Source organism: Urocampus carinirostris, chromosome 9 (genome assembly GCF_059441175.1).
Source record: "Urocampus carinirostris isolate Australia breed hairy pipefish chromosome 9, RoL_Ucar_1.0, whole genome shotgun sequence".
Lineage (NCBI taxonomy): Eukaryota > Metazoa > Chordata > Actinopteri > Syngnathiformes > Syngnathidae > Urocampus > Urocampus carinirostris.
In genome coordinates this window covers 26,075,251-26,092,396 of record NC_142357.1, presented here as the reverse complement: position 1 = coordinate 26,092,396, position 17,146 = coordinate 26,075,251, and the positions used below count along the sequence as shown (strand labels likewise).

The 17,146-nt window shown below is 39.4% G+C and overlaps 2 protein-coding genes across 2 annotated transcripts; both read left to right on the top strand.

Annotated features, from left to right (window-relative positions):
• Window positions 1-3,543: 3,543 nt before the first annotated feature.
• Window positions 3,544-9,176, top strand: rlim (ring finger protein, LIM domain interacting). The gene is made up of 4 exons (XM_088343359.1): window positions 3,544-3,805; window positions 5,440-5,666; window positions 7,174-7,278; window positions 7,339-9,176. The coding sequence occupies exons 2-4, from the start codon at window positions 5,498-5,500 to the stop codon at window positions 8,994-8,996; spliced, it is 1,932 nt and encodes a 643-aa protein (XP_088199485.1). The 5' UTR covers window positions 3,544-3,805; window positions 5,440-5,497; the 3' UTR covers window positions 8,997-9,176.
• Window positions 9,177-11,511: 2,335 nt separating this feature from the next.
• Window positions 11,512-16,433, top strand: glod5 (glyoxalase domain containing 5). Its single transcript, XM_088343360.1, has 4 exons — window positions 11,512-11,755; window positions 12,791-12,946; window positions 16,060-16,215; window positions 16,294-16,433. Exons 1-4 carry the CDS (start codon window positions 11,702-11,704, stop codon window positions 16,414-16,416), a joined length of 489 nt encoding a protein of 162 aa, XP_088199486.1. The 5' UTR covers window positions 11,512-11,701; the 3' UTR covers window positions 16,417-16,433.
• The last annotated feature ends 713 nt before the right edge of the window (window positions 16,434-17,146 follow it).

Here is a 17,146-nt window from a genome sequence, read left to right as displayed (position 1 = left end):
CGTCTTGAGATTTTTCTTGGCCCAGTCTTGACGTTTCAGCTTGTGTGTCTTGTTTAGTGGTGGTCGTTTTTCAGCCTTTCTTACCTTGGCCATGTCTCTGAGTATTGCACACCTTGTGCTTTTGGGCACTCCAGTGATGTTGCAGCTCTGAAATATGGCAAAACTGGTGGCAAGTGGCATCTTGGCAGCTGTACGCTTGACTTTTCTCAGTTCACGGGCAGTTATTTTGCGCCTTGGTTTTTCTACACGCTTCTTGCGACCCTGTTGACTATTTTGAATGTAACGCTTGATTGTTCGATGATCACGCTTCAGAAGCTTGGCAATTTTAAGAGTGCTGCATCCCTCTGCAAGATATCTCACTATTTTTGACTTTTCAGAGCCTGTCAAGTCCCTCTTCTGACCCATTTTGCCAAAGGAAAGAAAGTTGCCTAATAATTATGCACACCTGACATAGGGTGTTGATGTCATTAGACCACACCCCTTCTCATTACAGAGATGCACATCACCTGATATGCTTAATTGGTAGTAGGCTTTCGAGCCTATACAGCTTGGAGTAAGATAACATGCATAAAGAGGATGATGTGGTCAAAATACTCATTTGCCTAATAATTCTGCACTCCCTGTATACATAATAACCAGGGTTGGGTAGGGTTACTTTAACTTGATTACTTTCAATTACTTTTGGATTACTCCAATACCAACTATGCTAATAAAAGACAAAAGAAACTAAATTTAAATTAAATGATGACTCACAACACGTGGTAAGCTTTCTCTCCTGGCTTTGATCTCTCCGGCAAAACTAACATAAAATGCGACAGAAACAAAATGAAAATAAATCCAAACAGCTTGCCAACATCATTTTTGCCGTTCCATGTATTCCGTTACTCCCCAAGCCTGCACAAAATTTAGTCATTTTATTCATATTTAGTTTCTTTTGTCTTTTATTAGCATATTTGGTATTGGAGTAATCCAAAAGTAATTTTAAGTAATCCAGTTAAAGTAACCCTACCCAACCCTGATAATAACCTAAATCAATTCCTGTTTAACATACGGATAGCGGAAGGGTAATAACTCTCTTTAAGGCGTGAAGTCTTGCTCGCAATGGAGCGAAGACGGCGACCAAGACGGCAGGTAATCAAGGTACCTGCGAGCAGGGTGACTGGGATCGTCTATAATTTTTATTTATATATTTGAGATTTATATATATTTGACACGTTGGAGGACAAGATTGAAAATGGTAAGAAAAAAAAAAAACCTGCCTTTGAAGTGATGAAAACTACGCAACGACATAGAGGAAAAGACTCAACATCACCCTGCAAAATCATGATCTTGACCAGAACAGTTGTTTGAACAATCTTCTAATCCAAGAGTCTGGAAACTATGGTTCGCGAGCCATATATGGCTCCTTTCGTGAATACTCATGGCTCGGACATGAAAAAGTATTCATGCTATATTACAATACAATGCTCTATGTAGATTGTAGAGCCAACTGACGAACATGCAAAACCTAGTTAGATTTGATAGCAGCATGGTAACGTCCAGTATTTATAGGACACAAATTTAATTGCAGTTTAGAGTCAGTGTGTCACACCAGCAAGACCCCACTATAGCCGTAAATCGCTAAATAAGCTGTTACATGGAACCTCATTAAACAATCTATATTTATTCTTGAGAAACTTTACCATGAAAAGCCACAGAACAAGCTTTAAGCTCTAGCAGAGAATATAGAGCAATTTGATTGGGTGAGCAGTGGGGATGTGCAAAGCTATACACAGGACAGCATAAGCGCATTCTTTCTCCTTTGCTCGGCAGCCTCTGCACTGAAGGCAATTACGTTAGTATCATCAATTGCATTATTTTGAGACCATTTTAAAAAAGAACTTTGCTTTCACCTTTTAAAACCATTATCAAGGACGAAAATGAAAGTCAAAATGAGACTCAATACTTTTCAGTAACTGTGGGAGGGAGGCCAATTTTAAGTGGTAGATTTATATTGAAATGGAACACAGGCTCTGGCATAATTATTATTTCGGAGATTTCATCATATCATCTAACGTCACACAGTGAAACAAATGTTCTGAAGGATAGACTTTTGTTTTTAGAGTGGGTTTGGCGGTTTTGTTGTATTTCGTCTTAAAATATATTGTGTGCATCTCTCTCTCTCTCTCTCTCTCTCTCTTTCTCTCTCAAGAAAAATCTAAATAGTTCTGCTTTCTTGGCGCTTTGGGACTAAAAAGATACCGACCGCTAATCCGTGGAATTGAAATCAAACCGCGTGCCTACTGTGCAATGACTGCGAGAGGCACAAATAATGATTCAGAACCCAACACGGAAACAGTTGCCCCCAACAAGTAATATCTCAAATAGAAGACATAGATATTGGTTCGATTTTTTTTTTTTTTTTTTTTGCTAGCCACCTCCTGGAAATGAAATACCTCCAACAGTCTTGTTATGCATAACTAATATAAATGAGAACTTTGCCATTATAAAACAATGTCCTAAACTGTGAGGAAATACCTGATCAATTCTTCCAAAATAACCAATTTTTTATACATGTACGGAGAGATTTTAGGTTCAGTTTCTGTAAAATTCAATTATGATAACATTTTAATTAAAATAATTTGCTAAAGCTTTTTTATCTTATCTATCTATCTACCTTGGTCATATTCCTCAAGAGGGGTGACCGACAGCAAGACAAACACATACAATAACAAAAAAATTAAAAAAGGGGGAAAAAAGCACACACAAACATTTTGGACCATGGCCAACCCAAATGCCCAAACACAAAAAAGTTAGTTGGTCATGCTTTTGTCCCTCAAAAGGGACACTCATTTCATAAGCGCAATATTCGTTTTAAAGCCGTTTTTAATTTTTTGAATGATCTTTTTTTAAATTTATTATGGCTTCCATAATAACATACTCTCGGCGTGATACACCCTAGCCTCCACAGACTCCGCCGCTATGGCGCAAGTGACACAAGCCAAGCAAAAAGGTTCCAGGAAGGGGGCGGGAACGGTGCTAGGATTTAAATGGACCGAACCATTTCGAGGCCGTGGAGTATTGTTGTCCACATTTTGTTTGTTTTATTTTTTTTCTATTTAAACTAGTTTTTTTAAAAATTATATTTAAGCCTATCCTATCTTTTATTGAGAAAAAGAGAGTTTTAGAAATTGTATAATTATTGGCGGTGCTGGGGTTTAGTTTGGCGGTGCTTGGACACCCATGCGTAAATTACTCAATTGACTGAGCCTGTTTTTACTCTTCTAGAAATCGCGACGTAGTTATATCATACGCATAACATAGTAACAACATAGTAATTAAAACAAGCTGGTATTTCAGAAACGTATATCAACCTGGTAGCCTTTCCAGCTAAGCGGTAACAAATTGTATCTTTCTACTTTAAAAAATGTTAGCGAGCCCTAGTAAAACGCTCTATTTTCATTTAATTGCATTTGTAGGTCCAACCACGCGGTGACGCTGTGACTCAACTCTGCAAAAAAATGAACAATACACTCCTGTTGTCTAACTAATCTAGTATGTCCTGAATCATGTTTACCAGGTAGTGCTTTCCACACCCCGTCCTGAGACAAAAGAAAACCCCCTAGCATTTAGGCGTCATTGGTTCAACCTGCAAGGCAAAAATCGGGATATATTTAAAAACATTACCGGAAGACATGAGTAGCTTTCTCAAAAGCAACAAAATGGACTCCTGAAACTACTAATAGCGTCACAGTCGTACGTTTTTAAAGGTTATCCGAAGAACACCAAGGACCAGCGGTTATATTATTACTCTTAACAATAACAGGTAACAACATATTCCACTTTTAACGGGTGGTTTACGTTCCGTTTTGTTGTGTTGTTAGCGAACTGAATCGATGATGTTAGTTGCCAACCGAGTAGCGCTCGAGAACGTCATTGCTAGCTGCCGTTTAGTTAGCTCAGGAGTGGCCATTGATGACACTACATTTTACAGATATGTAACAAAACGTTACCGTTGCTTGAAAATATATAAGAGCTTTGGCAGTTGTCTCCAAATCTCTGTTGGCCTTTTGGGTACGTGTTGACGGCATTTGAGCCACTCCTGGGAAGTTGATCGCCATCGTAACGTTAATTTAAAGGCCTGTTTGGAGCTTACCTAGCTCACTGCTAGTAGCACCGAAACAACCCGTTTAGCCTCTTTAGCTGTTTGCCCCGGGTCTCTGATCATCAGGCGAGTAATCTGCGTTATTTATAGAATAATCTAGCGTTGATTTGATGTCGTGTACCTTTTCATGCGTCAAGTGGAAAACAATAGCGTCCTTGTTCATTTCGTGTGTCTATACATGTAATCTAAGGCAGTGTTTTTCAACCCATTTTTGAACCAAGGTACACTTTTATTTATAAAAGCAGTTCCGAGGCACACTGTCCGTCGAAAATGTTTGAAAATGAGGTTATGCCATATATTTCACAGTACTACCTCACTATACTTAAAAAGAAGAAAATAATACTTACAATAAAAAAAATAATGGTGTGCTTTACTTATGTATTTATTTTTAACGGTGCAATCTTAAACCGATTTGTTAAACAATTTAGGTTATTAAATGTTCTTATACCTCATGAGCAGATAATTAGTATATACAAAGTATATTAAAAAAATCTACTGTCACCTACTGATATGGATGACTATTACAGTTCCTTATCTGAAGATAGCAAAAATACTTTATAATGGCCTTTTTTTTTTGAAAGATCAAATTGGACAAATTCCAGCGGCACACTAGACAAGGTCTCACGGCACACTGGTTGAAAACACTGATCCAAGCAATACGATGCAATCATGTAGTTACACAACTTTTGTTTACTGCAACCTTTTAATTTCATATATGACTTAATGTACAAGTTCTGCACAAATGGTCAATTCATTTGTAAGTCTTTAAAAGATAAGTTCTTAGTTAGTATGTGTTATTAAGTTTAGTTGTGGAAATCTGGAAGCCTGCCTCACTGATATAAAAAGATGGATGTCACATTTATTTCTTGCGTCTTTACCCCCAAAAAACTGAAATGTTAATTATCGATCCAGCTCAATGTGGTAGCTAATTCTCAAACACACCTCTGAACCTTGACAATGGTGATATCACCTCGCGTGACCCGGTCAAAATTTAGGTGTCACATTTGATGCTAATCTGTTGTTAAAGTTACACGTTAGGGATGTTACCAGAATAGCTTTTTGCCCCCATCTTTGCAATATTGTAAAGTTTTGCCCCACGCTGTCTCTGTTTTATGCAGATAATAATTAATGCGTTTACTTCCCATCTCGATTACTTTCATGTAAGTTTCAGAAAACGGGATGTTGTTGTGGTGGTCTGTGCAGCCCTTTGAGACATTTTGTGATTAAGGCCTATACAAAAATCTTGACTCCACTTTTATGAGTGTCTCAAACCTGTTTTTTCTTGTTTGATGCAGTGTCTGAATATTGCTGGAGACTGGCGAATATTCTCCGACCTCTTCCCCTTCTGATTCAATGGAAGGGTCTGACAGTTCAGAGCAGAGCGCCAGTGACCAGTCAGAGTCACAGCGCAGGAGACAGCTGGACCGTCTCGACCGAGAAGAAGCCTTCTACCAGTTCGTCAACAATCTAAGTGATGAGGACTATCGTCTCATGAGGGACAACAATCTTTTGGGCACACCAGGTAATGAACTTTGAAGTTATGGTTAGTGGATTCTGCTGAACTTTCTTCCACATCAACATAATTAAATACTACTGAGTGCAACTTCTGATGGTCACTTCATGAGTGGTCTTATGGCCTAATTGCTTCTGTTCATATTTTCTGCCTGTTATGGGTAGTAATATACTGTTTTACTCGTCTTTGGTCTGAATTTTTCTACATATTTGAAGTGATCAATTTCAAAAAGAGGCAATTTTAGCTGGTCATTTGGACAGAGCAATATCATGGCATTTGTGTTCAAGACAGCAGGAAATAAGTGAACAATCCTGGCACGATAGAATTATATGAACTAGCCCAGGCTACAATATGGAGAGGATGGCTTTGTTTTGACGCAGATTATTACAGACTATCAGTACACCATCCCCTGATCTAAAACCTTCATTTAATTGGTTTAATTATAATTCAGGCAAAACGGTGTTGTTATTTGCAATTATTTTTTGATTAATGTAGATTTCCAAATCAGGCAAAGGACAATGCCTTTACTACGGTCTTTTGTCATACTTGCAGAAATGTTTTGTAATCTATATCAGACTTTGACCCATTAAACACCCTTAAAGTTCCCCCTCTTTCTAAAATTTAAAATCCGCATTATATAAAATTGAAAAGTTTGGCTCCTTATCTGAGTGTATGGATGAACATAGAAGAATTCAGGGGTAATAGCCTTTAGCATTTGTTTGTTCTAATATGGTTTGCTTCCATTGCCAAATAGCCTTTCGCACATGTGACAAGGACGGTCTTTATTAGTTTATAAAGATTATTTGTGGGCATTGGTGTTTGCATAGTTGCACGACTCTTTTTAATATCTGGTAGTTTATCGGCTATCAAATACTCTTGTGTTCCACTTTATCCAATTATGTCAGCAATGTTGATCATCAAATGTGTTCTTTTTTCTCCACTATCAGTTAAGGCCTTACTTAAGTCCGTATCAGAAGATGTTTTGTTGAGGGAGCTTTAAGATCATGAATCTGGTCTTCACACTGACATGAAAATGCCACAAGTTCCAACGCACTACTGAAGACACCAATCCGTTTGTGTCCCAGGACAGTGGAAGGGAGAGTGTAAATTTGGAGCAACCTTTAGCAGATCACCCTGCGTGGCGAGGGCATTGACTGGACAGTGGCATGCCCTGGTAAGTCTAGAGGTCCTAAGCATTGTCCTGTTGCTGTGTTTTAAGGAAACAAAGCAGCCCTTTCGATCAGTATTGTTTGGAAATATACAGTCAGGGCTACAGAAGGAATTTACAACAACTTTTTTTCTATAAAGCACCATTTGAAATGTGAAACGAGAAGGGAATGAAAAAAGTACAGTGTTACATTCTCTTGGCTTATGTTCCCTAACTTTGAATGTAGTGCCAAACAATTTGCACATTAGTGCCATTGATGCTTTTTTGACAAAATGAGTTAAGAAGTGAGGTAGCACATTTTTCTCATTTGAATCACGTGCAATTGTTGTTTACAATTATTTTTTTCAGGAGAGGCAACCGAGGATGAGCTGCTCACTAGGCTTCAGAATATCAAAAATGGCTCGGAGCCGCAGAGTGAGCCACCAAGTACTGAAAATGTTGATGGTCCAAGTGGTGAGTTTCACTTAAATTTAAGTCAAAGTGAATTCTTTTTGACACATTCATATATTTTAGAACAACCTGAAACCGCTGAAGATCCTGCTAACGGAGATAGTCTCCTGGAATGGCTGAACACAGTGAGGCGCACAGGCAACACAACTAGAACGGGTCATCGTGGAAACCAGTCCTGGAGGGCAGTAAGTCAGACCAATCCAAACAGTGGGGACTTTCGCTTCAGCCTGGAAATAAGCATGAATCGCACCTTAGCGGATCATTTGACAGCTGCTGAAGGAGAGCAGCAGCCTCCAGAGTCCCAGGCTGTGGAGCAAAATACTGAACCTCCCGTTCTCATGGAGACAGGAGTAGTAGAGGAACCAGTTATTGAGGAGATGGCTGTTATTGTAGAACCAGAGCTGGAACCTGAACTGGAGCCCGAGCGGGTTGTGATTGTATCAAATGAGACGAATGGAGAACTTACCAGCCCACCAGTAGCTATGCCGGTTGAACCTCCACTTTCAGTCTCTCTACGTAGAGGCCACAGAAGGATCCGCAGCCGGAGTTCAGAACCGTGCAGAACTCGGGCTCGCACCGCCAGAAGTCGTTCTCCCCTCCGTTTAGATCAACTGGAGGAGGTTCCTCCTGACTCCCATATTGCTCCAGCATCTGTAGGCCCCATCGCCAATTCCAGCCCTCCATCCCCGCCTCAAATGGAGGGTAGCTCTCGGACTCGACAGCATGTGATTTCTAGACAGAGTGCAGTTGAGGCTGATAATCAACGACCTGGTGTTGAAACTGAACCAACTCCTGAGACGGAAAGCCCTGCCTCTCTTGAAGGTGAAACTGGTGCTGAAGGGGGCGCTTCAGGACGCCGGCCCCCAACAATCATGCTTGATCTTCAGGTGCGCCGTGTGCGTCCGGGCGAGTATCGCCAACGGGACAGCATTGCCAGTCGTACTCGTTCACGCTCACAGAACTCGAACAACACCTTTTTGTATGAGAGCGAGCGGGGCGGATTCCGTAGGACTTTCTCTCGCTCCGAGCGCGCTGGCGTGCGGACTTACGTTAGCACAATTCGAATTCCTATCCGCAGAATCTCTGATGCTGGTTTGGGAGAGGCAACCTCAGTGGCTCTCCAGTCAATGATCCGACAGATCATGACCGGCTTCGGTGAGCTCGGCTACCTCATGGATTCAGACTCTGAGTCATCTGACTTAAACCGCGGTGCCAACGCATCTTCGGATCCGGCCGAAAACTCCAATAACGCAGATGCTGCCCCTCCCCCTCCTGTTGTTGTTGAGGACCCACCCTTGGCTGCCGCGGTCAGGGCAAGGACAGTTCAGACCGATGCAGATGAAGGACTCACTGCCGCACCCCCAGCCCCTGTTGGCAGGGCTCGACCCAGACCTTCTATCAGTCTCGAAGAGCCGAGCTCGTTGCCCCTTCTCCGACTGGCTCACTTCTTTTTATTAAACGATGAGGACGAGGACCAACCCCAAGGGCTGACCAAAGAACAGATTGACAACCTGGCCATGCGCAGTTTTGGCGAGAGTGACTCCTTGAAGACTTGCAGCGTCTGTATAACTGAGTACGCCGAAGGAAACAAGCTCCGGAAGCTTCCTTGCTCCCACGAGTATCATGTGCACTGCATTGATCGCTGGCTGTCGGAAAATTCTACCTGTCCCATATGTCGCAGGGCTGTATTGGTGTCTACCAATCGAGAGAGCGTAGTGTAGTTTGTAACATTTTTTGTCCGCACATAATTCATGTAAAACCCAAGTTCATTAACAACCTTAAGTCTTTTTTAAAACGTATATGTTCCACACCATTGGCACATTTTGTCTTAAGGTAGTAACCAGTTTTATTTGGGTTGCACTACGCTGGCATTGACGGACAATGGGGTTGCTGTGGTATTCCGAATTCACAATGAGCGTGGACATTGTTAGTTTTATTTGGTTGTAATTTTTTTTCTACTTTAGAACATGTTTCAATCCGTCTTGGCCAACCATAATTCAGTTTTTGCATATTTAAAGAGTGGTTTGAAGTTTTAGTTTTTGTAAAAAAGCAACATATTATGTTCAGCAACTGTGACCCCTTATGGTGCTGACAGTGTTTTACATCGAAAATGGTTTACCACTGCAACCCTGAACTGGACTGCAGATAACTTCAATAATACAATTCTAGTTTCCAACTTTCCATAGCTCATCACACAGCATGTGGGCTTTGTGAATCTATCGCTTATTGACCGTTCTGTTTTTTTGAACTGGATTAAGTTGTGTGCGAGAGGGCCATTACTCAAGAAAACCATCAGGTTCAAAAACCTGTTTACCTGCAGTCAGTTTCAGCTGTTCAAACGGCTCAATATATTTTTAAACTCTTTAACAATGCCTTATGTACTATAAGGTATGTTGGTACAGTTAAGTTACTCCAGGTCAAAAGTATTAGCTGTAAATACGCTTGTATAAATAATATTCAATTATGCTTTGTATCAGTGGTCTTATTTTTGGATTGTAAATCCTTTCCGGTAAACAAAAAAGGTTTTACTGGCCTATGTTGTTATTTACCATAGAAACTCTAAATTTAAATCCAAACTCCAGTCATTTATGGCTAAATTAGGAAATGTTGCCATTTTACTTATAACTGGCATAATTTTCATGCGTAATTTTTTATAGAGTACATGGACTGTTAAGGCAGAATAATATTGAACACATGGGAAGATTCAATTTTGGACTTGTAATTTTTTGACCAACCCCCCAAAAATATTTTACATTGATGAACACATATAGGAACTTGTCAATTGGTTGTACATAGTGGTTGAAATTCAGTTGTTGACATTCCCCACACATACTCATAACTAAAAAGCATTATATGAACTGGTTATCTTTGACAATGATTTGCTTCCAAAAGGTGTCTTGATTATTTCTTGAAAATTGTACTCATCCTATTTTTTCCCCTATCAGTTGCTCTTATACTTCCATCGCAACTTGAGCTAATTCTTGAAGTTTAGGTTACCAAATGCAATGTGATGCGGATCACGTTCTCCATCCATGATACCATTTACATTGCATAATCTCATTTGCAATCCAATGTTTTCCGTGCCTGACATTGACCTTGTGTGAAAAAATAGCCCATCAGTCTCGATCAGGCCCTGGTAGACTGCTAAAATGTCCCGCCTCAGATGTCCACAACAGTGTGCAATACATGGAGAAGTCAAAATACACAAAACAATAATATAAATGTATGCTATTATTCAATCTATTGTCAATGGCTGAAATCTTTAATAAAGATTTATTACTTTATTAAATGTGTTGAAGTACTATGTATTTGTGTTTTGGGAGACGTATCATCAGTGAAAAGCAGCACGGCGCAATGAAAGAGTTCCTTGTCACTGCAGAAGAACCAGAAGTTTGTGTTTGTATGTTCTGTTTGAGACGTGCTTGGCCTTGTTCGAGTTTGACTGGGTTAAAATGATAACTAACACTTTAATTTAAAGCAACTTATGCCCCATATGCATTTGAGGTTTGGTAATATTTGACATTCACAGGGAGATATAACGGGTAGGTAATGCTTTTCAGGTTAAGTTCAACCTTCAGTACTGTTCTACAATTATTGCTTGATTGGCATTTCTGTTTTTGTTCATCCAATACAAGGTTACAATGATTTAAAAATCAACAGCCTTGTAAAGAATTGACAACAGAAGAAAAAAAACGGGCTGACAGGGAAAACTGGAGCTTATATTGGGCCCGTCTCCTTTAATAGCTAAGCACTTCTCATTAATCAAGCATGTGAAAAATGTCTTTCTCGTTCGAGAAATTGAATTATTGTGCTCGAAAATTTGATCACGTTACCCAGATTTGAGCTAAACTGCATGACAATATCTGTGTATTATTGCAACATCTATTGCAGCCTGGTCATCCTGGAAGGGGGATGACCTCATGTGCGGTCCCTTCTCAAGATTTCTTCATTTTCCTCTTGAGGTTTTTGAGTTTTTCCTTGCCCTCATCTAAGTTTTAGATAAGGTGATGGTGCAATAACATGTGGTCTGTGCAGCCCTTTGAGACTCTTTGTGATTAAGGGCTATACAAATAAACATGAATTGAATTGACTAAAAATCGAGGGCGATTTATTTTGCTTTGAAATCTAGAATTGAGAAGGATTATTTACAGATGAAGGTCCTCGCGAACTCAACTTAAACTCAAATTGAACAGCAGGGGGCGTTAGTTAACTGTCACTTAGCAAATGGGAGTTTAAAGTCACGCCAAATGTCTAACTGCACGTCTTAGCACAATTCTCAACTAGCGAATTGAACTTATGCTTGGAATGTTTTATCATTAAATCAAACACCCGCTTCACTAAATACACGACTCAACTGTGGGAATCGTTATCAACATGAAATAAATGGACTTTCTACAGTAGACAATAAGGAAGTGTTAGGACCGCGATGGCTTTTCGTAGGACAAGCTTCTTTTCGACGGTCAAAGAAATTATTCTCAAGGTAAACATCAAATATGTTATTTTGATAACGTTACGTTTATGGAACCCTTAACCGATTAGGACGCAATTCTGGACAACTCCATTGTTGACGGTCTCGCTTGTTATGGGGTTATGTTATTTATCATAAAATACCAAGATATCATTACTTCGGGTGTCGTATTAAGACGCTTGTCACACTTGCTTCGGGGATATACTTTTATTTACTCACTTTGTCATAATACTTCCATTTTATCCTTTAAAATGCGTCCCATCTGCTCGTAAAAATAACAATAAAAACAAAAAAGAACAGAAAATGTCCTAGCAAGCCAAGCCGTTGACTTGACCAACATGAATGAATGAATGAATTAAAACTTTATTTCGAACACTAGAAAATAAAAACAGGACAAAAACAACGACTCAACAACAAAAATAATGTTAATATAATATGTTCGAAAAGGGGTATTAAGAAGCAGACGGTTATTTTCCCTACCCCTTCACCTTCCCTATTAATTACATTCTATAGATAGCTCCTCTTTTGTGTCTAAATACAACGCAATCTCAAAGATACACACATTTCATAGGTCAGAAATCAATAATTGTAATAATAATAGTCACATATTTTCAGGGTTGGGTAGCGTTACTTTAACTTGATTACTTTCAATTACTTTTGGATTACTCCAATACCAAATATGATAATAAAAGGCAAAAGAAACTAAATATGAATAAAATTATGACTTACAACACGTGGTAAGCTTTCTCTCCTGGCTTTGATCTCCGGCAAAACTAACACAAAATGCGACAGAAACAAAATGACCTTTCCATGTATTCCGTTACTCCCCAAGCCTGCACAAAATTTAGTCATTTTATTCATATTTTAGTTTCTTTTGTCTTTTATTAGCATATTTGGTATTGGAGTAATCCAAAAGTAATTGAAAGTAATCCAGTTAAAGTAACCCTACCCAACCCTGTTTACGGGTAATAAATCGATTTTAAACACACCTAAAAAACAAACTTACAGTACAAATATGTTAGTTTTATAACCATTTGTTTCTTTCAGAAAAACTTTCCTCAAACACATGGACTTATAAACCGTAAGGGGACATGTCCGATACAAGTTACTCATTTGGACCATTTGGTGTTGACTGTGAAAAGTGTGCCTGACACCATCAAGTTTTACACGTCGGTTCTGGGAATGGAGCTTGTTACCTTCAAGGTATGCCTCCAATTGGTCAGGATTAAGGACCGATTCTATCCATCCATTATCTGCACCACTTATCCTCAGTAGGGTCGGGAGGGTGCTGGTTGCCAGCCAGTCGCAGAGCACTCAGGGACAGACAATTCTCTCGCTCATTCACACCTAGGGACAATTTGGACCTATCGATTAACCTGACATGCACGTTTTTGGGATGTAAGAGGAAACCGGAGTGCCTGGGAGAAACTCACGCATGTACGGGGAGAACATGCAAACTCCGCACAGGAAGGTTCGACCTCATGACCGCAGAACTGTGCTGCACACGCGCTAACCACTGGGCCGCCGTGCTGCCCAGGACCGATTCCATTTTCTCTTAATTTCCTGAAATACTAAGTTGTAAATCGATAAGTCACCAATTTGCAGTCGTTCAATATGCAAAGAGCAGCTGTACAAACCAACACAGTGGAGGGATAAAATGACTTAGGTTTTGTCTCTTAACAACCAAAAGAAAACCCAACAAAAGCCCTTAAAGGGACAGTGTTTATTGTCTCTGCGTGGTAAAAACAATAATAATAATAATAATAATAATTTCCTTGTATTGTCATTCTGTGTAACAATGTACACAGAACGAAATGTCGATTGCACCTGACCCGTTGTAGCGAGCCGATGCAGCCGCAGCCAACAGAGGGCGCCGCCGACCACTTTTTAAGTCTTAGGAATGACTCGGCCGGGGCGCGAACCCCGACCTCCCAGTCTCAAAGCGGGCGCCTAAGCTTAAATACTTTAAAAAAACATCAAGATTGATTTAAATATTAAGCTAAATTGAATAAAACCATGAGCTGTCATGTAAACTAAAAAAAATACTTGTAGGTAAAAAACCTTTACATAATTCGAGGCTCACCTAGAGAGAGCAGACATGATTGCCCATCCTTACTATGGAATACCCCCAAAACACAAAAACCATGTTGAAGGCTGAGCAAAAAACGAGAAGAAAGTTGGTGTGGGTTGGTCACTCTGATTCTCCGTAGTTTGTATTCCTACTTTTGCTTTTTAGCACCTGTTTTCGGTTGCACTACACTATACATTGACATCGATTGGTCAAATAATAAACACTGTCCCATTACCGCAGAAGTGTCAAACTCAATTTAGCTTCAAAATGTGCTTTAGTTGGGGGTCTTGTTGGAGGTTCACAGTTAAATTAAGATTCAGGGATGTAAGAGTTGATTATAAAACAATTGTTGAGGATTTTTTTCCTCAATATTTTTTCCTTCACAAAGATTTAATATTTTGTAGTTTTTATAGATTGTGCATTTGTTAAAAAAATCTAAATAACTATTAAATTTATTTCTTATAAATTATAGAAAGGAACTAATGCTTCTTTAAAGGTACATTGTGTAATTTCTGTGCACTACATGGCACTGTATTGCGTAATGCAAACAAAAACCAGGCGCCAAATGAGCACAGCATAGCAGCAAGATGTCAGACTTACATGACAGCGACTACTAGGTATGAATTTCAGTATGTAAAAAAACACAAATTTCTTGACCTACGAATATGTATAAAAAATAACATTGGTGTATGATAGTTCATGTTTTTGCTAATTGTTCAAATCAATGGTTATTTTTGTCATGTCCTGCACGGTTGTCATGGCGCCCAGCTAGCCCCGCCCTTTGACACGCTGAGACGCATTGGACTGATTGCTTTTGGAGTACTGGAACGCTCCTTTTGGGACTGCCCGTTGCCAGGCCATTGCTTTACCTTGTTGAAGACCTGTTCATGCCTGTTTGATCTGAGTAATGTCTAGTTTGTAATTTTGATTGCCTTTGAACCTGTTTTGTTTTGTTTTTGGTCCGTTTGTGTGTTGGAAAACTTTTCTTTCCTAATTAAAGTGACAGATCGTCTACGCATATGAGTTCCGACTTCCTGCTTCCCGGTCCGTTTCGTGACATTTTTAGCTTATGAGGGTTTGTGGGCACTAAATATTACACACTGTTCCTTTAAATTTCTGCAAAGACATCAAAGTGCTATTTAAAAAAACAAAACAACAATAATTTTTGTTTTGCCTTAAACAGCGTGTCTGCGACTTTTATTTTAAGTAGAACAATGTCGGGATGGGGTTCCTCAATGTTCTCTGGTTAATTAATGGTCGTGGGCAAATACAGCTACAATTGGTGTTTTGTCTTTGGTGAGATCCAGTAGACATATGTAAAAATGCAAGCCATTTTTTTGATGCAGTGTACCTCATTTTTGTCTTTTGCATCTTTCAGCATTGCCTTATTGGCCACATTAAATGATGTGTCGAGCCATTTGGTCTGCGGCCACTGGATTTGACATATGTGTTTTAAGGCATATTTGTAATAAACAGGTAAAAGAATAAACTCAAATTAGAATTACCAAAAATAAGCCTGCAGGAAGTCAATTATAAAAGGTTTTTAGCAATACATCTGATGTTCCCTGCTAAATTGGTGAGGGTGGGGACCTTTGAAATGCTCTTTCTCTCAATCGTTTTTTTAAATAAATGCTTTTCTTCTTCCTCGACCTCTTCTTTTTCTTCCTCTTCCTCTTATTCTTTTTTCTAAATAAATGTGTTTCTTCTTCTTCCTTTTTACTCTTCTTCTTTTTTTAATAAATCTTTTTCTTTTTCCTCTTATTCTTTTTTAAAATGAATGTAATAATTATTCCTCTTTTTCTTTTCCTCCTCCGCCTATTCTTTTTTAAAAAAAGCTTTTCTTCTTCATGTTCCCCTTCCCCTTATTCTTTTTGAAATAAATGTTTTTTTCTTCTCCTTCCTTCTTTATTCTTCTTCGTTCTTCTCGTTATTCATTTTTCTTATTCTTACCCTCAGTATTCTTATTTTTGTTCTTCTTTATTCTTATTCATATTCTTATTGTCATTCTTCTTCTTTTTCTTCTTCTTATCTTTATTCTTTTTCTTGATTCTTCTTATTCATATTCTTATTGTTATTCTCATTTTTCTTATTCTTATTCTTACTCTATGTCATTCCAACTACCATCAAAAACACCAGTGTACTCTTCTCTAATTGAAAAATAACCTCCACTAGATGGCAGAATTTACTTGCTGCTGCGCTCGCCCAAAAATCAGTTAACTGTGACTTCCCTCTCTCTTCAACGAAGGGCAACCGTAAAGCTCTAAGCTTTGGGAAGCAGAAGTTCAACCTTCACCAGTTGGGCAAGGAGTTTGAGCCTAAAGCTAAGCACCCGACGCCAGGATCTGCAGATTTTTGTCTAATCACCAACACTCCTTTGACTACTGTAGCTGCACACCTAAAGGTTTGTCCGAATGTGATCTACTATCTTTTTGGATTTTTGTAGAGTCGTTTTATTTATCCATTTAAAATCTAACTGTAGGTGTGTGGAGTGCAAATAGAGGAGGGCCCGGTAGAAAGGACGGGAGCCGTGGGGACGATCACTTCATTGTACTGCCGAGATCCAGATGGCAACCTCATAGAAGTGTCAAATTATCACCAATAAACATAAACATTATATCTAGGATAGCTGTATTCGTCTTTATGATGTCCAGATGAACGGTAAGGTTTTATTTTGGTATTGTCATTGATCCTGGCAGTGTCTGAAATAACGTCTGCCCGGATGCCCGGGGCCTGCATCTTTTACGTCGGGCATACAACTTACAGACATCTTTGCTAAAAGTAAGAAAAAAGCAGATAGGCGCAGAGCAAAATAAAGTATAAGGGCTCTTTAAACTCCGTTGGGGATTGTTAACACATGCTTAATAGAGAAAATATTTAACTTTAAAAATGTAGTGTTAAAAATGTAGCAAAAAGGTAGCGGATGGTAATTGTGATTTACGGTAATCACCCCCATCCGTTTTCAATGCGTAGAATAGGAAACATTTTCCAAGGAGCGTACATTTTATCATCAAACCAGACAGGTTCACCTCTTTGGGACCCTTAAAGCCTCATTAGAGAACCTCCCGAGTCGACCCGGGATCTCAACCCCGGCGTTGTGCACCAGCAGGAAGTCCAGGCCGCTAGCTTTGCTGTTGGCCGCCATCATGTCACTGAGAGCCAACACAGCAGGGGGCGCCGCTTCGTAGGGATGAGTGGCAGGGTGCCATGCATCATCAAAGTACGTTAAGGGAGTCCGTATCAAAGGAGGGAAATCATCAAATGCCACTCAAATCACAGAAGCGTTTTGATGTGTATGGAGAAAACTGGAAACGGGGAAGAAAATGGTATTTGGG

What these genes read in the sequence shown, in the direction of transcription:
- rlim (XM_088343359.1), top strand. Translation starts at nt 5,498, where the DNA reads ATGGAAGGGTCTGACAGTTCAGAGCAGAGCGCCAGTGACCAGTCAGAG. An exon ending in CAATCTTTTGGGCACACCAG is followed by an intron (nt 5,667 to 7,173) that starts GTAATGAACTTT and finishes TATTTTTTTCAG; the next exon opens with GAGAGGCAACCGAGGATGAG. An exon ending in AAATGTTGATGGTCCAAGTG is followed by an intron (nt 7,279 to 7,338) that starts GTGAGTTTCACT and finishes CATATATTTTAG; the next exon opens with AACAACCTGAAACCGCTGAA.
- glod5 (XM_088343360.1), top strand. Translation starts at nt 11,702, where the DNA reads ATGGCTTTTCGTAGGACAAGCTTCTTTTCGACGGTCAAAGAAATTATT. An exon ending in TCAAAGAAATTATTCTCAAG is followed by an intron (nt 11,756 to 12,790) that starts GTAAACATCAAA and finishes TGTTTCTTTCAG; the next exon opens with AAAAACTTTCCTCAAACACA. An exon ending in TGGAGCTTGTTACCTTCAAG is followed by an intron (nt 12,947 to 16,059) that starts GTATGCCTCCAA and finishes TCTTCAACGAAG; the next exon opens with GGCAACCGTAAAGCTCTAAG.